This window comes from Sorex araneus, chromosome 2, assembly GCF_027595985.1.
Source record: "Sorex araneus isolate mSorAra2 chromosome 2, mSorAra2.pri, whole genome shotgun sequence".
NCBI classification, from domain to species: Eukaryota; Metazoa; Chordata; class Mammalia; order Eulipotyphla; family Soricidae; genus Sorex; species Sorex araneus.
The window spans coordinates 19,847,036-19,872,016 of NC_073303.1; the positions used below are offsets into that span (position 1 = coordinate 19,847,036).

Sequence of the window (24,981 nt, forward strand, 5' to 3'; positions counted from 1 at the left end):
TTTGCTTTTAAGTCTTTATTATCTGGAATATAAAAGACAGATGCCCTCTAGTATATCCTTTATGTGGAAACATTTTACAAGTGAAAAAATAAATACCTCTTGAAATAAAGGCTTATATGCTAATATGTGCCATAAAAAAGTAGAGTTTTAATATTTGACAAAATGTCTGTGCAAAGAAACAAATGCATCAACACATTACTGCTACATTAAGGCAATATGAAAAGCATACTCAGAAATCTCAGTAAAGTGACAGTGTAGGTTTCTAGCTTTAACTCAGCTAGTATTGCACCCATAAGGTCATCTCGGTTTCCCAACGGCCTAGAAAACTCACAAGCTGACCAGCATCCAAAAAATGCCCAGGTGGGAGTGGAAAACACAATGAAGAAACTAGAAACAAACAAACAAACAAAAAAACCAAGCCCCTGAACACATATGGAGGGGACAATGGAAGTTATTAACATGTAAGCATTTACTAAAAAATAAAAAAAAATTTAAAAAAATTTACAATATCTACAAAACTTATGATAAGGCTGTAAAAGGCTTGATAGGCTCAAGCAAAGGAACTGCACCAGGTGAAGCTAGAGTGCTCGGGAGAACAGGAGACCAACCTGGTTTGTACCAAGGAACATCATCTCAGCAAGTAGTGCTTTTCCTCCCCAAGGAATACACGTTTCCTTTTCCGTCTTGAAATTGAAAAAAAAAAAAGAAAGAAAAAAATTCCACTAACTCAAGAGGCCTGAGGAGTGTTTGATGACTCCTTGCAAATCATGTAACCCAACTGGTAGCATCTGATAATTAAGAGGCGAGGTGGCAATGGGGTGTGGGTGGAGGGGGTGGGGGAAGAGGGGAGAAACTGAGGCAGCCCACGTTAAATTCGCTGTTCTCCACTACCTAGACTGGTTCAGACCCGACACCTTTGTTGTCAATGTTGTAAAAGTCACAGAATTGATTTTGAAATGTTTAGCCTTCCAATCATTCTTGAACAAGTTATAAAACCAGAAGTAATATTAAAACGACTATTTCTCTAAGAAAGATTTTTTTTTCCCCCTTATTAAAAAATGTTTGGCGCTCCGTGACCGTACAAAAAAAAAAAAAAGAACTGAGTAAAAGTTGAACACCTAATGCTTACAAAATTGGTCTCCGGGAGGAAACTTACCTCGGGGAAACCATTAAGGAGAATCACATCCATTTTACCCACTTCCTGGCTGTGTTGTCACTAAAGCGGCGTCCAAGATGTCACGCGTCCCTTAATTACTGGACCATATAAACCCATGGAAGTCCGAGGAAGGTGTGCGTCCCTGTCCCAGACCTCTTCCAGGTGGAAGGAGCTGACTCTGCATGGGACACGGGCGCGGTGAGGTGTGGTCGTGGTCTCTTCAAACGTGGCATGGCCAACCGGCGTTGGAGGACTTCTTCTCTGCAGTCCAGAGTCTTGACAGTTTCACCGCCTGTTCGTGGAGGGCGCCCGGCATGCCGGGTCCGCGCCCTCGGATCAGATGACAGTCAGGTTGAGAAGGCTTGTGTGTGTGGGGAGATAGACGTGCTGCACATGTTCCACCCTCGACCTGCACACCGGGCACGACTGCAAGGAGAAGCCACAGGACACCTTTGAGGGCGCAGAGTCCTGCGGGGCTCCCCTGGACTCCCTCGGGACTAAGCACTGGGCCCAATTCTCCCGGGCTAGAGATCTGGCTCGTGCGCGCCCCCTGCCCCATGTGCACCCCCACCCCCGGCCCCCGGCCCGCGCCTCACCTGGAGCTGGGCGGCGCAGCGCTCGCAGCACACGGTGTGTCCGCAGGGGCAGAAGGCCGAGTTGACCTCGCGCTCGCAGCACAGCATGCACAGCATGGCCTCGCGCAGCTTGCGCAGCTTCTCCTGCAGCGCGCGGCTCTGCTGGCAGCTCAGGCCCTCGCAGCTGCGGCAGCCGCGGCCGTGCTCGGCCGACTTGAGCGGCGAGCTGGGCGGGCTGCGGTCGCCCCGGGAGACCAGGTCCACCACGCCCGCGTTGTACAGGGCCCGCCGGGCGTGGTCGTACACCTCCTTGGCCGTCCTCTTGATGTCGAACACGTACTTCTTGCCCAGGTTGATGTTTTCGTTGAGGAACAGGGAGGCCAGGTGGCCCTTCAGGTCCCGGCTGTACTGCATCATGACGGCGCTGGTCACCGTGTCGCACCTGCGGACGGAAAGGCGGGCACCTCAGGACCGGCCGCACCCCCGAGTCAGGCCAACCCCCACTCCCAGCCACCACCGCAGGGAATGAACAATGTGCAGGTCACAAGGGAGGACTCTCGTGACCTGCACGTTGCCTGGAAACAACAGGTGCATATACACGTTTTCTCTGTGTTAAGTGTTCCAGGGTTTCTCCCTGTGCCACTCACGTGCCAACATGGACCAGCCCGGGAGGGGGCACCAATCTGGCTGGCAGCTAGAGCCCCAAGCAGCTTGGGCAAGAAAAAGAGATCCTTTAATGTCTTGGCTTTATAGTCAACGTTTCAACTGAGTTTTTATTTTGCACCACCATTCGCCTCTACTTTCATATGAAAAATGCGAAGGCTTTTTGCCAATGAAACTTTCTTAGCTTTGCCACAGAGGCAGGCTGTGGGGGTGGGGAGGAAAGAAAACAGGGCATTGGTGGTGGGAAATGTGCACTGGAGAAGGGACGGGTGCTGGAGCAGTGGATGACTGAAACTCAATCATGAACAGCGCTGTGGCTGTATATCTGATGGTGATTCAATTATAAAAATAAATGAAAAAATATTAAAAATTAGAAATATTACAAAATATTATGAAAAGAAACAGGAACTGTTGACGAAAACATGAAGAAGAGGGAACCCCCTTATACATAGACTGTTGGTGGGAATGTAAACTGAAGCAGCTCCTGTGGAAAACAGTCAGGATGTTCCTACACAAAAATTTAAAATGGAGCTATCATAGGACCCATCAATTCTGCTTTCAAGCATTTATCCAAAGATGACACAATCACTAAATCCAAAAGATTTATGTGCCTATCTTTATTGTGGCATTAAATATCCAAGGTGCAGAAAACAAGGGCTGGAGCAATAGCACAGTGGGTAGGGCATTTGTCTTGCACGCCACTGAGCTGGGTTCGATTCCTCCATCCCTCTTGGAGAGCCCGGCAAGCTACCAAGAATATCCCACCCGCACAGCGGAGCCTGACAAGCTCCCTGTGGCATACTGGATATGCCAAAAACAGTAACAACAAGTCTCACAATGGAGACATTACTGGTGTCCGCTGGAGCAAATCGATGAACAACGGGAGGACAGTGCTACAGTAAACAAAGTTTTCCTGGCTTTAGGGCTGAAGGATCCCTCAGTGAGCTGAGGTGATGCTCTGCATGCAGGAGGCCCAGGCTAGAGCCCCAGCATCTCATGGCTGAGGTGAACCCCTTGGCGGAGGGCAGGGAGTAGCTCTGGAGCTTCTGGGATGGCCCCCGAATAAAGAAACCAAAACGTTTCTTAGCTGGGATTTTCCAAACACTTGCATCAAACTGCAATTCTGACAGCAACCCCCTAAAGAGGGGGGAGTAGTATTAAAAATGGCTTACCTCGGGGGGCCAGAGAGGGTGGAAAGGACCTGCTTTGCACATGGCTGATGACCCAGGTTCAATCCCTGGCACCTCGTAGGGTTCCCAGAGCACTGCCAGAAATGACCCCTGAGCACGGAGCCAAGTCGTTCGCCCATATCAAAAAGATAAAAAATGAAAAAAAACCAACCTACAATGAAACAAACAGCCCCCCCCCCCCCACACACACACACACACACTCTGAGGCGAGGCTGCAGCTAGGAAGGAAAGTGGGTGTTTATCATCCAGGCGGGAAACGGCAGGGACATGCGCAGAGACCCGGCCACTCGGAATTGTCTGTCTGGGGGAGAGGACGGTGCTGAGAGAATACGGGACGAGATAAGCAGCGGAATGTGACTGGCTGGGCACGGACACGCACTTTGTGGGAAAGGCGGCCGCTGCAGATAAGAACGCCAGGGACGTCGCTGGTGCCACTGGCAGAACCGAAATGTTTGACAGCAGCTGATTTCCCAAAGGCTGTCCAGGATGCATGGACACAGCAATCCATCCGCAGGAGCCTGCTGTCCCCTGAAAGCCTCCACCCTGTGGGGTACAGAGCAATACGTGCCTGTAGAAAGCGTGTGTCTCCGTGATGGCCCGGTAGAGCCCGCTGGCCGCCCTGGTACTGATCATCTTAAATAAGAGCACGATGCTATTCCCAGACTCCTTGGTGACAGTCAGATACACGTTCTTTCCGGACTGGGTGGCCATCTGCACCACGGGGTAAGCTATCCTGGGGGATGGGAAGAGAAAGGTGTCAAACGCAGGAGGAGAAACCTGGCCCCAGAAGCTCTGGGAGAGGAATCACATTCAGCCTCGCATCTAAGCACTATGCCCTCGCTACAGACAGGGACATGCGGGGTGGGGAACGGGAGAGGATGAATAGGGAGTGGAGGAATAGGGAACTGGGTGTGCATCTGTGTCTGTGTGTGATTCTTCTAGCAGCAACTAATTTGAAACACTCAACTGTGCGACATCAGTACACAAATGATTATTTTACTTATTTTGGGGAGAAACACCCGCGATGCTCTGTGCTCAGGAATCACTCCTGGCGGTGCTCTGGGGACCATACAGGATACTGGGGATAGGGGGATAGAACCCAGGTCTGCAGTGTGCTACATTTATGCAACACTGCAAATGTTATGCAACATGCATGCCAATATTGTTACGCGACAACATTTGTGCAACATTATGACAAACATTCTGTAATTTTTGTTTGTTTGACATTTTTCTTTGTTTGAAAAACATTTCATAATTTATACCACTTTGGCCCCACAAAAATTTTTTTTATAAAAAAATATAGACTGTTTGTTAGGAGTGAGACAATGGTTCATTCCTAAAGAGATGACGATCTAGGACAGCTTCCGGTTCCACTTTCACGGTCAGAACTGTGACAGGCGACACGTGACAAAGCAACCCGAGGGTTACCTGTTCATTGGGCTAAAGTCATCTTTACAGATGGAGATTCCTTCTGGGCCCACCCCGATGAGCAGCTTCTGGCCCTCGCTGTCCCGGACGGAGTGCCACTCGATGCCGTAGTTCTCCATGGCCGACACGATCTGCAGAACCTGGTACTCGGCGGAGGCCGGGCTGGTTCCCTCCAGCTCCTTATGCTTCGCCACAATGCTGCAGGGCGCCCAGAGATGGAGAGGTCAGCAGGAGAGTGGACTGAGGCAGTTTCTCGAGAGAACCAGACACCCCCCCGCCCTGCTCCTGAGTGGATCATGGAGTCTTCAAGCATTTAATCGGCAAGCTGACCCATGGCATTTCATAAACCTCAACCACTCAAGTCAGGGGGCTGCTGGCCCAGGAGGAAAAAATAAAAGCAAACTCGGAAACAGACATGGGTAAGAAACTGACAGGTGGGAATTTTGCATGTATTTTTCTAGATTTACTTTGTAAGTTTCATTGTAACACATACCTATAAGGGATTGGTTAACTGATGTATCTCAACCTTTTTTTGATTTTTCATCTGACTGTGGCTCTCTTCCAACCTTATTATTATTATTTTTTAATCTGACTGTGGCTCTCTTCCAACCTTATTTCCTTTCTGTGTCCCATCTCCCCCACCGGGACCCATTGGTCCAAGAATCTCATGCGATGGTTCCTTCATTTCTATGATTTTCATTAGTGCCTTCCACCCCTTGGCATATTCTACTGGGGGGAGGGGCGAGCTAGGTGAGAAACGCTGGGTTAGACCAGCTGCAGCTGACAAACACAGGAGTTCTTTTTTAGCTATGAGGCCAAGTGCCTCTCATAGAATTCTTACAGATTTCCTCCCTCCTTCCACGCCCGCTCTAAGGCCTTTGCCCCCGAGCTACTTTAAGACCTTGCCTTCAGGGTACTGAGTCAACGGAAGAAGTGACATCACACTGGCAGCTGAGACTGAGTTCAAAGGACTTCCCACCAGGGTGTTTTCTCTTGCTCTGACTCGGACCACATGCCCTGCTTGGGTGGAGCCAGCTACCGGGTTAGGAAACGGCCCCGGACCGAGTCTCGTGGGAAGGGGTGAGGCCTGCCGACAAGCCCCACGGGTCAGTCAAGCAGTGGATTCCTCGTGCTGTGGAGCCTGGAGAAGGGACTGATCTCCCCCCCCCCCCCAACACACACACCCTGCAGCTTGGCTCTAGCCTCGGGGAAGGATGCTGAGCCACAGCACCATCAAGTGCCCAGCAGACTCCGGACCCACAGAACTGGGAGGTGCAAACCGTTTCAAATCATTTCACTCCGTTTCAGGGCACTTCCCTGAGGAAGAACAGAGAACTAAGGTGCCCAAGCGGGCCTCCTCGTTTCCTAAGCCCCGTGGGGATGAAGGAAAGATCCAGGCACGTGTTGGACTTTCTATTAGCTGATTTCCATTTTTCAAAGAGATTTTGTTTGTTTGTTTTTGGGTCACACCTGATGATGCTCAGGGGTTACTCCTGCCTTTGGACTCAGGAATTACTCCTGGCGGTGCTCGGGGGACCATATGGGATGATGGCAATCGAACCCGGGTCGGCTGCGTGCAAGGCAAACACCCTACCCGCTGTGCTCTCTCTCCAGTCCTCAAAAAGAGATTTTTCTAAAGGATCTCGTCATACAGTATTTCTTAAGACTTATCTGTATCGACTAAACGTATATTGTATGTCTACCCCTCTCAGAGAAAAGGTCAAGAATCCTTTGAAAAGAATGAGTTAGTGTGGGCAATCTCGCAAGTGATCTGTCTGTGCGCCATTGATCCCTTTCTTCTGAGAAGGGCCCTGGGTGGACGGGGGAAGATGACCAGGGCTGTCACCTGTTCAAGGCGGCGCTGGAGAGCACCTTCGCACACAGCTCCTCGTAGCTGTACTTGGCTGTATTCTGGTTGTAGTCTCCAAACTTGGTCTGGGCGAGGAGGGCGCTGAGCTCCACCGCCTGCTCCGGGAGGCACTGCAGGTGGCCGGCCAGGAGCGCCTCTTTGATGTGCAGGAAGAAGATGTGCCTGCAGAGCAAGGCGAGAATGAGGCTGGCCCGGGGACTCGAGATTTAACCATTTTCTTGTGCTCAGGGATGGCTCCCGGTGGGTTCAAGGAGCCACTGGAGATGCTGGGGATGGAATCCAGCTGGGCCGCATGCAAGACAAATGCCCTCCCTACTATATTCTCTTGCTCTGGCCCCTGGTTCAGCAGTTTTCACACTTGCTCCTAACCAGGGACAAGAGAGCAACAGAAAATGTCTCCGCAAGAAAGCTGACCAAGAAGGAAACTTTTGTATCCTTTTTTTTTTGGGGGGGGGGGGTCACACCCGGCAATGCTCAGGGATTACTCTTTGCTCTGCACTCAGGAATTACACCTGGTGGGGGACCAGATGGGATGCTGGGAATCGAACCCGGGTGGACGGCATGCAAGGCAAACGCCCTACCCGCTGGCTGTGCTATTGCTCCAGCCCCGAACCTTTTGCATCCTGAACAGCAAAACGAACAAATTCTGTTTCTCTGGAATAGAAAGTAGAACCTAAGACAAATCTAAGTCCAGTGACATTCAAGCTACGAGACATAAAATAAGTGTGCATGTTTTTTTTTGCGTTGCTATTGGTTATTTTAAGAAGAATGTCCCCTGCAGACATGTCTCCAGACTCTGCCCCGGCTGAACTTCATATCCCAGGCAGCTCGGAGGAGGGTGGACAGTGGGGCTCACCCACCCCAACAGAGCCCTGGCAGCCGAAAACCTCCAGAACTCAATCACAGGCTGATCTCCACAGGCTCAGACGAGCGTCATCTGTGAGCGAATCTGCTGAAAACTCAGGTATGGGGGACTTGTGACCGAAATCTCCAGGATTGCATGGAGTCAGGAATGGGCCCCTTCCCCCCATCTCCCTATAGCCTGGCAGTCATCCTCAGGAACTGCCTCTGGTGCCATATAAGCTCATTAATGGCCATGATCCAGAGATGCACAAATAAACCTAGGAAGAGAGCAACAAGCTGCCGGGTCCCAAAGTCTAGTTAAAAACTTAACTCCAGCTGTTATCAACCTATTTACAATTTTAGAACTTCTAGAGTGACATCTCAAAGTCTATACCACTGATATACCAGGAGTGGCATACCACATTGGACGGGGTGTCAAATAGAAAGTAACTGATCTCAATAAAAAGTACACAGGCTGGAGCAATAGTGCAGCAGGTAGGGCATTCACCTTGCACACAGCTGACCCAGGTTCAATTCCTCACCCCCCTCGGAGAGCCTGGCAAGCTACCAAGAGTATCTCGCCAGCACAGCAGAGCCTGGCAAGCTCTCTGTGGCATATCTGATATGCCAAAAACAGTAACAACGAATCTCACAATGGAGACGTTACTGGTGCCCGTTTGAGCAAATCAATGAGCAACGGGATGACAGTGACAGTGATATAGCACACAAGGCTCAACCTGTAACAGCACGTTAGTAATCTCTTATACAAGTGCTTAAAGGCTCCAGACTGAGATACAACAATCTTCCACACACTTTCTTCTAAAGGAAACTTTGATCATTTTTAACAGGTTATTCATAGCAAGTAACATGAAATAAATTATTTAGGGCCTGCTATTTGGGCAGGCTTGGGTGGTGGGGAAAATCTGAAATATTGGTGATGGTAAAGTGTAATGGTGGTGGGATTGGAAATACTGAATGTAATAAATTACTGTGAACAACTTTATAAAAATAAAATTAAAAAATACATATATCCCCTTTTTGTTTCCCTTCGGTGCTGCTGGGATGCCCTGGGCTGCACATGTGATGGAGGTGCCTGCACCCTTAGTTGTGCTTTTCCCTGCGAGTTGCCGGGGTCACAATGGCAGCACTGCTGAGACCACAGTAAACATGTGGGTGGTGCTGGGGACTCAGCCACATTCCTGCACAGCAGACGCGTGACCGCTGGCTGCCCTGGCCCTGGCCACTGTATTATAAGAAGTTCCTTGTTTGGGGTCACAGCCAGTAGTCCCCTGGGCTTAGCCCCAACCCCGTGCCCAAGGCTCGCTCCTGACAGTGCTCGGGGATCACATGTGGTGTTGGGGATCAAACCGGGGTCAGCTATGTGAAGGCAAGAACTTTGATCCTTGTGCTTTCTCTCCAGGGCCTCTTTGAAAGAATCAGAAAAAAAAAGAACAATTTTAACACTGTACTGGTCTCTTCAGGTCCTTGCTTTAATGAAAATCTGTCACCTTAGCTCCAACTTCTCAGTCGAGAAAGTCTAGTCCAACGTCCAACTGCCTAGCAATTCTCTTCACTGGGATGCTTGGTTTGTCTTCCAGTTTCTGTCTGCTCCAGACCAAGGTCTTTCTGCCCAAACCCACTTTTTCTCAAGGTCTTTCTCCCCAAATGCACCTTTTCCCCCTTGTGGACACCACTGACTCATTTATTCTTTCCCCCCAAATTGCATTTTGACTCTGGACTTTCTTCCAACTTTATCTGTCTCTGTCAACTCTTGAAAGCCAACTCCAACTTCTTTGTATTGATTTATTTATTTATTTTTACCTCCTCTGTCTTTCTTGTAGCCCTCAATTGCCAAGGAATTTACAACAGCCTCTAAGCTGAGTCTAGACTTTGTGCTCATCTCCCTTGCAAGTAGCTTGCTGCCATCAATGTCCTATTCCTTCAGAATTCTTCCAGAGCAAAGGGTAGAGCATACGCTTTGTGTGCAGGAGGCCTGGGTTGCATCCCGGGTACCACATACATGGTCCCCTGGGTACTGGGTATGGCTCCAAAACAAAAACCAGCAAAACAAATCTGCCCTCCCTCCCCTCATTGGATCCAGAGCTGTGTGTTAGCCTATACTGTACTGTATATGTAGCATATACTGTTAGCATATTCTGTTCTCCAGAATCTGGCCCTGCCCCTTTCCAACCACAAAGCCCCAGAAAAGGGGCAATTCCTCTTCCCAGGAAAACCAAGTAGATTCATGCCTGAACTTGCTGCTTCTCCTTTTGATTTTAAGGCCATATATTCAGAGACTTACCCTGTTATTGATATGGTCCTATTTCACAGTATGTGGTATACTCCCCTTAACTAGACATAAACGGACTTCTTAGGAACCATAAACATGAGGGCGCTCTGGGAATGTCAGGAAAATTACACGTTATCTGCAGTTAGTACAGAAGCCCACCCTAGTTTCATGTCCTTTGAACCTGACCTAATGGTATACAACACTATTTTCACATTGACTAAAAAATCAGCATGTGATACTTTCGTTTCTGGGATTTTTCAAATATGACCTGATGCTCTGTTTTGCCCAAAATTCTAAACCAAGTACATACACTGCCACAGGCACAATCTGTCCCTGGCAGATGTTTAGGTAAAACTTTCAGTGATATCTCTCGCACATGCTTAAATGCTACACTCTGCCCCTTTGTATTAACAAACAAGTTTTGGCTAGTGGTAAAGCTTTGAAAAATACATGAGGTCAGTTCCCCCATGAGCACCAAACATGATACTGTTTAATACCGCTCTAGGCCACGGAGACTACCGACTAGTCTTGAATTAGATGCTCCGTGTCAAAGGGAAACACAGCAAGGCCCGAAAAGACAGCAGGAGAAAGTGAGGCTGGACACAGAATGACGGATTCTACTCAGCGTCTCAACACACTGGCTTGACAAGCGCCATTAATCTTCCTTTAACAAAGAGATGTTTAAATTCAATGCTCCAAGCCAGCTATGATGATAAATATTTAAAATGACCGGGGCTGGAGTGATAGCACAGTGGGTAGGGCGTTTGCCTTGCACGCAACTGACCCGGGTTCGAATCCCAGCATCCCATAGGGTCCCCTGAGCACCGCCAGGAGTAATTCCTGAGTGCAGAGCCAGGAGTAACCCCTGTGCATCGCCGGGTGTGACCCAAACATCAAAAAAAAAAAAAAAAGACCTAACCCTGCCAAATCATACTTCTTTATTCAAAATCTCATATGAAGAAATCGGAGCAAGGAAGCCTAAGACCCTGGAAGGGAGAGATGTTATTTATTAATCCAAACATCTGCTACTCTTTAAAGTATTTCTGACATACTGATGAACTGGGAAGGGTTTCCTACTGGGGCAAGAAAAATAACCACAAAAATAACTTGTTTTAAAATAGCTATCTGAGGAGTGGGGTTTAGCATTCTCATCAAGTCTTGGCACCCCAATATTGCTGTAGGTCCCCCAGAAACATTTTTTGGTGAAATTCCTGGCAGACTTCCTGTTGGTTCGTATTCTTTCGACTCTGTATTAATCAGGCAGCGCGTCAGTAGAAAATGAAAACTTGAATATATGCTTCCACAAAGAGAGATTACGTGCTGAAATATATTACAGGTATGGAAAAAAAAAAGCATTCTCAATTTACTGTTTACATGAAAGCACTTTTAACTTATTTCCCAGGTAGAAAGTTAGCGACTAGCTTCTGTTTAACGAAAGAATTCACAGAGCGAGTGACAGAAGAGCTTCAAGATCAGCCCTCCTGCGGCTGGAGAGATAGTACAATGGGATGGGTGCTTGCTGCCGACATGGGTTCGATCCCTGGCATCCCACATGGTGCCAGGACAGGTGTGATTCCTCAGTGCAGAGCCAGGAGGAAGCCCTGAACGTGGCTGAGTGTAGCCCCCCCGCCCAAGCCAAACAAACCAATGAAACAAAACAAAAATAAAATTTTCCCATTTCTTACGCCACACTTCCCTTTGGCTAGTTCCAGGGAGGCTCACCTGCATCTCAAGACTGCTGCAAAAAAATCAAAGGCAAGGAACAGAGCAGTCCCATGAACAGGGGGACAGTCCCAGGTAACAACGTGGATCCTCTCCGGCATGTGGGTCATAAACAAGGGGGCGGGAGCATCCTGCCTTTCTCTCATGCTTCACATCATGGCTGGGCCCTGGGCATACCCCGAGAACAGAACAAGTCTCCTAGATTTCCTGTTTACTGAAACTCTCTGATTGGGCTCTTTCTTCATTTTGCAGTTTTCTGGGCTATGAAAGCAACGTTTCACTTCATGTCAACAAACATTGGTCATGCCTGGTCTCAGTGCCAAGGCCCGCCCTGGGAGTCAGAGTGAACATACCGGGCATTTTCTTTTGAGATGGCACTTACAGCCCGTTGGCACAAAGAAAGCTTTTCTATCAAAACGCCTCGGGGCACGGGCTGGCTTTGGGATGGGGTGTGGGGTGGGGTTGGGGGGCACAGCACGTTCGTGGAAGCTCTCTGATGGAGCAGGGGGGGGAGCCACAGCAGGCTGTCCCAAAGATGCTCTTTCCAAGGCAGAGGATGGCAGAGTGTGGCCACACAGCAAGGACCAAGAAGACGCCTCACCAGAGAGGATGCTTCTGTAGCAAGCTTGCTTTCTCCTAGTATTTTCCCCGGACGGTTCTGCCCTGGGACTGTCTGGTTTATGGGTCTCCCTTGCCCTTGGCAGATGCGGTCAGAGAAGCCGGGCCTGCGGTGAATTATAGTGGCTGAATCACAAAATGAAATCCTTTGAAAAGAACCAACTTTCTTCCTTTTGTTTTGTTGTGGTGCGGAGGATGAAATCCAGGGTTTCACGCATGCAAGCAAGTGCTCTGCCTCTGTGCCGCATCGCTGGCCCCACTGTCTTTGTCTTAGGGAAACGTACACTGAGGCCGGAGAGATAGTACAGTGGGTGAGGTGCCTGCCTTGCAGGGGGCCAACCCAGGTTCGATCCCCGGCGCCACATATAGTCCCCTGCACACTATCAGGGGTCATTCCTGTGTGCAGAGCCAGGAATAAGCCCTGGGTATTGCCAGGTGGGGCCTCAAAACAAAAAAACAAACATAAAAATTGGGGCTGGAGAGATAGTACAGCAGGTAAGGTGCATACCTTAGGCATATGTCTTTGAACATGTACCACAAATACATACATGTATATACGTGTGTGTGTATATATGTGTGTATATATATGTATATATATATATATATATATATATATATCACTGTCACTGTCATCCTGTTGCTCATCGATCTGTTTGAGCGGGCACCAGTAACATCTCTCATTGACTTATTGTTACTGTTTTTGGCATATTCAATATGCACAGGTAGCTTGCCAGGCTCTGCTGTGCGGGCTCCATACTCTCGGTAGCTTGCCGGGCTCTCCGAGAGGGGCAGAGGAATGGAAAACGGGTCAGCCGCGTGAAAGGCAAAAACCCAACCGCTGTGCTATTGCTCCAGCCACCATATATATATAAAACTATCACTGTCATCCCGTTGCTCATCGATTATTTGCTTGAGCTGGCACCAGTAACGTCTCTGTTGTGAGACTTGTTGTTACTGTTTTTGGCATATCGAATACACCACTGTAGCTTGCCAGACTGTGCTGTGAGGGCGGGATACTCTCAGCAGCTTGCCGGGCTCCCTGAGAGGGACGTAAGAATCAAACTTGGGTTGGCCACGTGCAAGGCAAACACCCTACCTGCTGTGCTATCACTCCAGCCTAGTACACACGCACACACACACACACACAAACATATATTAGAGTGTGTTTTCTAAGCATTCTCTTTTAGTTTCACCCTGGGTTTTGTGATTCCTCAAGTTTCAGTTTATTAAGAAAATGCTCAATTCATGGATCACCTCTGGGAGCTCCAGGAAAACATTCTGACTAACTCACGACTTCCAATCATGGGTACAAAATGACTTCATACTCACTGAGCCTCACAGAATACTGGGGGGAGGAAGGGAAGGTATGTTAATTTTTAATTAAAAGGAGTAAGATATTATTAATATATATTTAGATTCAAAGTATTTTAAACTTCCTCTATTCTTATTTGGTTTTGAGGTCACGGGCTGAAGCAATAGCACAGCGGGTAGGGTGTTTGCCTTGCACGTGGCCGACCCAGGTTTGATCCCTCTGTCCCTCTTGGAGAGCCCAGCAAGCTACCAAGAGTATCTTGCCTGCACGGCAGATCCTGGCAAGCTCCCTGTGGCATAATCAATATGCCAAAAACAGTAACAAGTCTCACAACAGAGACGTTACTGGTGCCCGCTCCAGCAAATCGATGAGCAATGGGATGACAAGTGACAAGTGACAAGTTTGAGGCCACACCAGCAGTGTTTGAGGTTACTCCTGGCTCAGTGCTTGGAGGACCATGTAGTGCTGGGGATCAGACCTGACCTTCTACCTGTGCTCCAGTTCACTGAGCCATTACTCTATCTTACAAATGAATTCCTGTCCACAGTTTTACAAATAGTTAAAAATAAAAAATAAAAAAAAAACCAACCTGTATGTAATCTGAGAGCTTTCCTCTAAACACTGACTTGTTTCCAAGAAATCTCCCAATCTGAGCAGACTTTTCACCAACCCATCTGAAGGAGAGCTCTCTGCTCTTTCCCAGAATTTCTCCCCAGTTATTGCCCTTGAGTGAACCACCTTGTTACACCCCCCTTTTTTTTTTCCTTTTTTGACTTGTTTTGTTTTTGTGTTTTGGGTGGTGCTCAGAGGGGTTACTCCTGGCTCTGCATTCAGCAAAGTGCTCACCATGCAGGTGGTGCTCAGGGACCATATGGGATACAGGGGACTGAACCCAAGTCGGCCGCCTGCAATGCTAGCGCCCTCCCCACTGTACTATCTCTCCAGCCGTGACTTGTTCCACCACTTTGAACAAGTCGTGAGACAAATGTAAAATAATTACGTTCAGAGTCATTATGAAACTCAAAATGTAAGGAACTAAGCTAAAACATCTTTAGGATGGCCAAAGAGCTGTTTTAAAAGACCCCCGTGACTGAATTGTACTCCTTCCTGAAGCAATGACAAGCGGGCGGTGATCAGTGATGGCTGGTGGGTCCTTCACCCAGTTGGGTCCCCTCAAGCCCGCACCCCACCTCCCCATGTGCTTGCTCGCCTGAGTCCAGTGAGTCACTAACCACATCAGATTATTTTAAACTAAACTGACTGCCAAGTTCTATTTAAAACTATCAAATCAAAACAGAACTGCTGCTGAGAGTGTTTCAGTTCTGTTGGGTATCTAAAATTTCAGGAAACAAAAATCAGTTCAAGACGGACCACAGGCCTAAATGTTAAAGCTACGTCACGTGACTATACAAATAAAGCACAGCAGAATCTCTTCACCGCTTGGGGGGAGTTGGGCCAGAGTGATATGACAGTAGAAGGCACTAGCCTTTCCCGTGGCCGACCTGGGTTCCACCTCTGGCATTACCTATAGTGCCCCAAGTCCACCAGAAGTGACCCCCAAGCACAGAGCAAGGATCATGCCCTGATCACCATGAGGTGTGCTTCGTTCATAAGAATAATCCCCCAGAGATTCTCCGGATGCAGAAAACCATGGGAAAGAGAAATAAAAAGTGAGTGAACAGAACTCAAGGAAACAGGCAAGGCACACGAGCAAACTTGTTTACAGAGCCTCTAATCAAGACTGGGATGACATGGTGATCCTATAAAAGAATAAAAAAATATATATAAAGAAAAAAGACTGAGATGAAGGACATATAAATCATTTGTAGGATTCAAAAATAAAGCAACAACAGAAATGAACATGCAGATATTTCACAAGATGTCTGAAAGCCACACTAACATGTGAAAAAACAGTATTTGACATTTCATCAATAGAAATATGCAAATTAAAAGGATAACAAAGCCACCAGGAGGTCAGCAGGGACTGGGAGAAACTGGTGGGGAGGGAGGTTAAACTCGCTTCGGGGGAAAAAGTCTAGCAAGTACTTCAAAAAATGGAATGCTGAGCTTCTCTACGACCCACATATTCCATTCTTACTTGTTTATGCAAGAGAAATGAAAACACATGTCTACCAAAAAAAAAAAAAAAAAGCCCAGAAGGCTGTTTATAGCGTTTTTATCCCAAATGATTGGAAAACAAGTTTTCACCAATCGCAATATAGATACATCAACAGTGCATTCACACCACGAATGTTACTCTTCACAGTGAAATTGTATTTTATTACTCTCCAGTACTAAAAGGGAACATGTCACTGATACAAAGAGCATGCTAGAGTTAAAATCATCTTTTATTCAATGGGGTCCTTGAATAGTACAGGAGGTAAGGTGCTTGAGTGCGGTGGACCCCAGTTCAGACTCTCTGACACCATGCCTCCAAGCACTGCCTGGAGTGAGCTCTGAGCACTGAGTCAGGAGTACACCCCGAGAACAGCCAGGTGAAGCTCCCCAACAAAATTTACGATGAACAAAAAATACAGATACCAGAGTATTTTTTAAAGTCTCAATGACAATCTTTCCAACAGTCTAGAAGGGGGAGGGCAAAGCTGGTGGCCCTGAAGCTCACCTCCTCGTCTGACCCTCAGTGCCTACTAAATATTCAGATTTTAGCTAAGATGACACACTCAAAATTAGCACCGTGGTTACATAAAAATCCATTTCTCAGAGTTCTTTGCGTAGCTCATACAAACATAAGTATCAGATGTTCACAAAGAGATGAAAGATGCCAGAGGGACAGTACAGTGAGCAGGGGTTTTTGCCTTGCATGAGGTCAACCCAAGTTTGATCCCCGGCACCCCATAAAGTGATATCCTGAGGAGTGATCCTTGCTCTCACAGTCACGACTAAGTTCTGAGCACCAGCAATGTGGCCACAAAACAAAAAAACCTAACAACAACAAAGCCCCAAAAGACTGAAGGTGGCCTGATAGAATAGTCACTAAAGCACTTGTAGCACTGTTGTCCCGTCGATTTGCTCGAGTGGGCACCAGTAACGTCTCCATTGTGAGACTTGTTGTTACTGTTTTTGGCATGCTGAATACGCCACGGGGAGCTTGCCAGGCTCTGCTGTGCAGGCAGGATACTTTAGGTAGCTTGCCGAGCTCTCCGAGAGGGACAGAGGAATCAGTAGGCCGCATGCAAGGCAAATGCCCTACCTGCTGTGCTAACGCTTCAGTCACTAAAATCCACATGAAAAGAAACAACCTTTGTGATTCAAGAGCCCAAGCCTTGCATGTTCCTGGCCCTACATTCCATTGCTGTCACCTCTCAAACTAACGCTAAGTAGGCACCATGCAACTTAAGACTCCAACCCTCTATTCCCTGTAAGAGAAGAACGAAACTCAATCACAGATCAGAAATTTAGTAATTTATTTGAAAATACAACACAGATAGGTCTCAACATTTTAAAAACTTTCTTTGGGCCTATTTTGTCTTTGGACATGCAAAAGAAATGTATGGTTCCCTTCTTGTTTGATACAGAGAACATGAATGATGCCTTGCTGATAGGAAAATATGTTACTCCAGCGTCTATCAGAATGTGCCCACGCTCTGGATCACACATAAAGGTGGCTGACGTGTGCCACCTTTGCCGGTGTGGGGAGCATTTTCAAAGACTTTGAACGTGACTCCTGACATTGGCCACAGACAAGGTGATTCAACAGTGAATTGGTTTGCGATAATCATATCATCTCTGCCTACATAGTCTTCAAGTGTCATTAGGGCTTTGAGTATCGGTGATGTCGCCTCTAGACTTTCATGGGACTAAGTGATTTTGTTATAGGGCACAGGGAACAACTATGTTTAATAGTTTAAAAGTAGTCAGGGCCTACAAATTAGTTGAAATTAGATAAAGACTATAGTTGTAAACCATAAGAACTTCTGGGGCCGGAGCGATAGTCTAGTGGGTAGTACGCTTGCCTTGCACACTGCTGACCTGAGTTCTAAGCCATCCCTAAAGTCCTTCAGGAGTAAACCCTGAGCACTTTCAGGAGTAGCCCAAAACACATGCGTTGCCCACCTCTTTCCTCTCCACCCCCCCATGACCCCCCCGACAGCATCAGGTGGCATAATTACCGTCTCTTAAGATCAGAACTTAAAAAAAGTCTTAGGCACGTGGTGGTCCTTCATTTTGGTCAGAGATAAAAGCATTAAGGACTGGAGAGAGAGCACCAGTGCAGCCACAATAAAAAAAGTGGCCTGGGGTGAGGTGGGAGGGGTGAAGGAAAAGAAGCAAAAGAATGTTAAATACCGTGCGCAAATTCTTAACAGAATAATTATTGCTGTATTTTTTAAATGGTGGGATTTCCTGTATAGTCTCACTTTCCGAGGTATGAAAGCAAGCCAGAAACCATTCTGTTACCTATAAGAAAACCATTATCAGCATCATTTAAATTGATTAAATTTATTCCTCAGTCTTAATGCGTTGCATCAACATATATTTATCTACCAGGCACTTGCTAGACTCTGGGGATACGGTGCTGATAAGCTCCCTACTTACCAGACTTTATGAGAGTAACTGACTGTAAATCGTTGCCTAAGTAAATGCACAGCATCATGTGCTCATTAAATGGTAGGAGGAAAAGTCACACAACGTCTTAGAAGAGTTTACTCTCCCTGGGAGGCCTCGGAAGAGCTATCTCTGAGGAGCAATGACTGAGCCAGGATCTGAAGGATTGTGAGACTCAACTGGGGATCAATCAAACTCAGTGCTTCGCCACCTGAACTTATTGGTGAGACTCAGCTTCCCAGATGTCAGCATTTCTACAAACTTTTAATTCAAGACTTGCGGAGCCCTCCTATATGGGTAGTTTTCTGGGAAAGAGAATTCAATTTCAGTGAGTCTTAACTAAGCACGTTCCTCCCTAGCGAAGTCCATGGAAATCTGCTAAAATGTGACAAAGTCAGGAGGAAAAAAGAAAAGATTTTTATTGGCAGTGCATGGTGTAATTACCATTTCTAAAGATGAAGCATATAATTCTCTAATCTTTGGTTTTGAAAATGTTGACAAAATCTGGCCTGAATTGCTATGAAAAAAAAAAATAGTGCCTTTGGAAGACAAGAATTCATTTTTATTTCAGAGTTACTTCCAGCATACGCCAGTTTCAATTTTGGTTTTAATCCTTAGCATGGCAAAACATCTGCTGAAAATACCTGCTGTCTCCGTCTCTGAAAGGTGCCAGCTGAATCCAAACAACGCTCTCTAGTTCCTGTTCAGACTCCCAGTCAAGCGCAAACACGATAAGCTGGGTAAAGAACCAAATCCACAACTAGGCCCAATCAGAGCTAGGATTAACAATCTACCGAGTCTAATGGGCCTTTGACAGTTTCTTTTCCTGTTCTTCAGAGAAATGTATTTAGGAAAATATCATGGAAATGATATATAGAGAGAACAGAAACCAAGGGGGAAAGTTATGATTATTATTACTGTTGTTGTTTGTTTAGGGGCCCACCTGGTAGTGCTCAGGAATTACTCCTGGCAGTGCTCAGGGCACCCTATGGGATGACAGGAATTGAACCTGGGTTGGCCACGTGCACTGCTCTAGCTCCAGGTAATTATATTTAATTTTTTTTCTGATTTTGTTTTGTTTTGATCCACACCTGGTGATACTCAGAGCCCGCTCCTGGTTCTGCACTCAGGAATCACTCCTGGAGGGCTGGAGGACCACATGGGGGGGGCGGGGGAGGGCACAAGGAGCCAACCTTTGTAGGTCATATACTACCCACTGTACTTTCTGGGCCCAGGAAAGTTTTGTTGTCGTTGTTGTTTTTGGGTCACACCTGGCGATGCACAGGGGTTACTCCTAGCTCATGCACTCAGGAATTACTCCTGGCGATGCTCAGGGGACCATATGGGATGCTGGGAATCAAACCCAGGTTGGCCGAGTGCAAGGCAAGCGCCTTCCCTGCTGTGCTATTGCTCCAGCCCCGAAAGTTATTTTTTATAGAAGAGAGATTTGAGTGTATGTACCATGGTAGCTGGTGGCAAACACAGACCTAGGGTGCAAGGTCAATGTCCTAGCATGCCAGGTTTACCCACCCTAGCATGGGTGGTCTAACCCATATGGAGGGTCTCCCCCCTGGAACGCAGGGTCCATTCATCCTAGAATGCCAGGTCTATCCACCTTAGCATGCAGGGTCTCTCGCCCTATTAGGAACACATTTTACTCCTTGTCCCTCATTCTCATGCTGGACTTGCTAATGTGATATGAATAAATACACTCACTGCCCCCTCCTGTTAGACCAGCTCTCCTCTGAGCAAGCTGCTTTAATTGTCCACAGAGGACAACTTGGCCAAGACATTTTAGCCCCATTTAATAACCTGCCTGGCAATTTCAGTATGGTAAATGTTCCCTCACGACTTGACTTAAGACAATAAAAAGATCACCCCCCTCGTAACTGGACTGGCAGAGTTAAGTTTATTTACAACACAAACAGCTCTACTTTTATTTGCATGACATTTTATTACAAGTTGTTCATACAGAAAGCAGCAAAAATATGTCCACCAGCTTCATCGTGGTAACAACATTAGGGAAAATAAGCATTTTTGTTCTGTGGTATCATGCTCATAAAAACAATGCTAATTGTAAGTAAGTGAGACCCATCACAATTCACATTCCAATTAAAGGCACAAATGCTAATTACAAACCACTTTCATTAGCTATTTAAATGCCATGCTCTATGAACTTTCGGTGGTATCTTCTGAAAAATCTGTATTTCAGACAATTCCACAGAAACAAGTAGAATTCATCATTTTAAAAGCAAGTCAAAATTCAAATCACACTAATTTTTCAATAAGATTTCTAAGAGGTATTAAAATTCCCTACTTTAAGTAGACCCGTGCAGTCTCTGGGAGGTATTAACTGTGAATCTCAAGAGTCAGTCAATTGAGTCTATGAAGCAGGGAATATGACTCCAGCTCTAATTCATAAAATGTCTCTATTTCTTGCATGAAAAAAAAATGGGCTCGATAATAGCTATTAACTCCATTACGGGAAAAGACAAGTTAAAGAACATATAGAATAACACTTAAAAACTATAGGCATTCCATAAAATAAATGTATTACGATCATAGCTATTATTTAAGTGAGCTATTGTTTAAATGAGGTATTCAATCCTCCAAGCTTTGGCAGCTCAAATGATGAATTTGTGAGGGGCTGGAGAGATAGTTCAGGGGTTAAGGTGTTGACTTTTCACACAGCCATCCCCGGTTCAACTCCCAGCACCACGTAAGGTACCTGGAATCACACCAGAAGGGACCCCACAGCACAGCGAGGAGTAAGACCTGAGCACTGTTAGGTATGGTCCCCAAACGAAGCAAAACATAACAACAGGACCTGGAGTGATAATACAGTGTGCAGGGCACTTGCCTTGCATGCAGCCAACTTGGAATAAATTCCCAGCACCCCATATGGTCCCCCGAGCCCAGTGAGACTGATTCCTGAAAGCAGAACCTGGATTAATTCGTAAACACGATGGGGGTGCCTCCCCTCAAGAAGAGACCAAACAACAACAAAAAAAATCAAATTACTGCAAGACATTTTCTGGAGCACTAAGAACTCAACGTACGAACTTCCTTCATGAACCAAACTGAACATTTCTCTCATCATTTAAAGTTCCATAAAAAGATAAAGCAGGGATTTCAAATTTAAATAAACAGCATTTCAAGATGTTCTATCAGTCTTCTGGTAAACAAAAGAATGACAAATTAAAATCTCTCACAAGGTACTGTTTACTCAGTATGACAGTTTTCACACTCACATTTCTGTGTGTGTGTGTGTGGCAAATTTCCAAGTTAATGGTTGTGGAAAACATTAGTATTTTGACTCAAAATATACTATTTAAATATTTGTGCTTCCCACCATGTGATTTAGAACTCTTGAATCTCAACAAGAACCACTAAATCCTAGTTTTCTAGTTTGGTTTATCCTTGAGAAAAACATTAAGTGCAGGCCAGAAAACATACTGTCCGTTTAAAAGAGAAAAACACATTCCAGTTGTCTGCCACATCTTGTGGTTTTCCTAGAAGAGATAAGTTTCATAATCTAAACGCAACAGCCATCTACAATGTATCTGTGGGGGTGGAGATCAGTTATATGGGCCTTAAAAATGCTCTCTTAGCATGTTTTCTGGACACTTAAAAACTTAAAATTCTGCATTCAGTCAGAGTTCTTTGCTACACACTGTAATCTGACACTAGGCTGAAGATGTTGACCAAATTTAGGTAACTCAAGAGGAACGTTGGTTTCCTGCTTTCTGTTGAAACAGTCTACAGTGACCTATAGTAACATAGCTGAGGCAGAGGTTACTATCGGGCATTAGATGCAGCTCTCAGGAAGTTGGGGGCTCACTCCCACCCCCCTATTTCTTATTTTTCCATGTGCCATTAATTTTAAGAGTTTTTAAGAACTCAGTCCTGCTCTTGCATTTTGTATAAAGACAAGGAAACACACACACACACACACACTGGAAAATGAACCACAGGCCAATTATATCTCTCATCTCAGCAACAAAAATCAGCGATTTCCTGCAAATCTTCTATGTTTTAATGCAACTCCCACCATATCACAATGCATTAGCTTGTGAACACCTTTGGGAAGATACAGGATCTTGGACTTCTGTATGTAAGTGGGGCCAGAGAGCTAGTATAGTTGGGGAAGGCATTTGTCTTGCATATGGCTAACCCTGGTTCCATCCCCAGCACCAAGCCGAGTATTGCTGGGTGTGGCCCCACACCTCCCCCCCCAAAAAAATAAGTGAGAGAGAAAATTTTAAAAGTATATATGTATATATGTGCATAAATACATATATATATATATATATATATATATCAAAGGTCCATTGGGCATGGATTTATTCCTGTGCCACTTTACCTGGTTTGCTCCTGTAAGATGAGGTGAGGCTCCACGAAGAACTTGACTCGGAGTTTAAGCCGGTATGGGGCCAACCCATCCATTTGCTGGGAGATGCGGTTTCTCAGATTTAGCCATAAGCTTTCCCCTTTGCTACCCGTAAACTGCAATCCAAAATAATCAACTTCTATAATTCCCAGCCGTCTGCACACCTAAAACAAAAAAACGAATGAGGCAAGGATGAACAAACAGCCCATGCAACCCCAGGAGATCCCAGATCTCCCGCTGAGGGGGTGCATCCCTGCCACCTTTTCACAAAGTTCAACCCAGAGTGTTAAAACGCCTGTTGTCGACAGGATGAACAGAACGGAGTGCTTGGGCAGGCTGGGGGTGCAGAGCTCGCCCTTCCTTTAATACCTGGGCCATGACCCTGGTAGGAGAGAAGAGGGGAGTCCTCCTGAGTAGCTTTCCAGAAAGAAAGGCCTGGAAGGTGGGGGTGGGGGGTTCCACGCCTCTTTTCCTTGGGATTCCAGTCTCCGGAATTCCCTGCACGCGCACAGCCTTGCACAGCTGATCTGGCAGCTTAATAGCTGGACGATCTTAACCATCTGGATCCCCCAACAACAAACACACCGAGCAAACATGCCACAAGTGTCAGCGAAGCTTCGGCAGGGGTTTATTTCCCAAACCCGGCAGGTCCGGGGGTGGCCGCGGCGTTTCCCTCGAGATCCCTCCCTCCCAGCCTGACACCCGAGGCACCGCTTGCAAAGACCAGCCCGGGAGGAAGGAGGCTGTCACCCCCTCACCCGCCACCCCACCGTCCACCCGGAGAGGCAGGTGTAGGGTCCACGGGAGAAGCGGCCAGACACCAAGGCAGGCTTGCTCCTGCAAGGAACCCGAGGGACTCCCGGATCCCCCTCCAGCCACCCCATCCCGGACGCGGGTGGCACTCCCAGGCCCTGCGGGGGTATCCTGCAGATGCAGAGAGAAAGAAAAAAACAACAACCAAAAAACAAAAAACACCTGCGGCAGGTGTGCGGCGTCTCCTTCTTCCGGGAAAGTGCGGGGGCTGCGGGGCAGGCCCCCGCCGCTCGCGCGTCCCCCGCCGTCCCCCCGCAGCGTGGACCCGGCGAGCCAGAGAGGGGACCGCGCGCCCCACGCCCGCGGTGCGGGGTGGCGGGGAGGAGGGGGCGCGGGCAGGACGCCTGGGGCGCGATCCCCGCCGCCGCCGCCGCCGCAGCAGCAGCCGGGAGCCTCCTCCCGCCACCCGGGGGGACAGCGGCGGGTCCCCTCCGCCGCCCGGCCGCTCGCCCTCACCTGATTGAGGCAGTCCTCGCCGTTGGCTTTCGCCTCCACCTCCACTTCCATCAGCACCGCGTCCGGCCGCGTCACATAGCACAGCATGGCTGGGGCCGCGGCTGCCGCTGCCGCCGCCGCCGCTCCGCAGCCGCCTCCTCTTTGGTGCGTGCGAGCGCGGGGCTGCAGCCTCGCCGGCGCTCGGCCCTGCCAGCCCCTCGGCCTGCGCCCCCCGCGGCCGCCGCGCGCTGCCCGCCGCCCGCCGGCTGCCCGAGCGTCCGCGGCGGCGCCGCACTCCAGCCGCCCGACTGCCCGTGCAGCGACGCCGACTCCTCTCTTATAGCGGCTCCGCCCCCTTTGGCCGGGGCCCCGGCCAATCACGGCGCCCTCGCCGCTCCTCCGCTGCCGCGCCGGCCAATAGCAGCGCCCACACGCTCGCGGCCCCGCCTCCTCGCGCCGGCTGAGTTCCCTCGGGCCGCCGGGGGTGGTGGCAGCTTGAGGGTGCCGGGTGCTGCGAGGAGGAGGAGGAGGAGGAGGAGGAGGAGGTGGAAAAGGAGGAGAAGGGGGGGGGGGGCGCCTCGGGGAAGCACCCGCTGCTTCTGCCCGCTGGGCGACGCTGCTTGGAGCTAGCAAGCGCCTGGGGCTCCGAGACGCGGGGGGACGCCTTTCTGTCTGAGCCCTGAATTTGCAATGATCAAAAGCTTGCAAGCTGTTCCTCCAGAAGCCTGCCTTGGGTCGCTGCGACTCCACGCATTTCGGGACGTGCGAGCAGAAAGGAAAGGGAAGCAGCCCGAAGAAAACTATTCGCCGCTGGGGTCTGCAAGGCGTGCTCGTTTTCGACCGAGTCATTGGGAAAATAAAATCGGAGTGTAAAAGTTTTCTGCCCTTGAATAAGCCAGGCAGCTGAATCTAGCCTGCTTCTCTCGGAAACCTCTCCTGGTGCAAAATCAAAATCCCGTTTAAGGTCCTCAGGTTGCCCATCCTATCGCGCGTTCATTGAACATTGAGAAGCAGCTGCGCCGCGGGTCGGTTCTCCCGGGCCACCAGATGTTATCCCACCTTAAAGGTAAAGTTCTTAATCTTCGAAAGGAAGACGAAGTGTAACCTCAATAG

General features: G+C 48.0%; 1 protein-coding gene across 1 annotated transcript; it reads right to left on the reverse strand.

Moving 5' to 3' along the window:
• MYLIP (myosin regulatory light chain interacting protein) lies at positions 1-24,149 on the reverse strand. The gene is made up of 7 exons (XM_055128960.1): positions 23,890-24,149; positions 22,594-22,784; positions 6,859-7,044; positions 5,013-5,210; positions 4,153-4,317; positions 1,753-2,173; positions 1-1,582 (listed from the first exon to the last, which is right to left on the reverse strand). Exons 1-7 carry the CDS (start codon positions 23,974-23,976, stop codon positions 1,493-1,495), a joined length of 1,338 nt encoding a protein of 445 aa, XP_054984935.1. The 5' UTR covers positions 23,977-24,149; the 3' UTR covers positions 1-1,492.
• Positions 24,150-24,981: the final 832 nt, after the last annotated feature.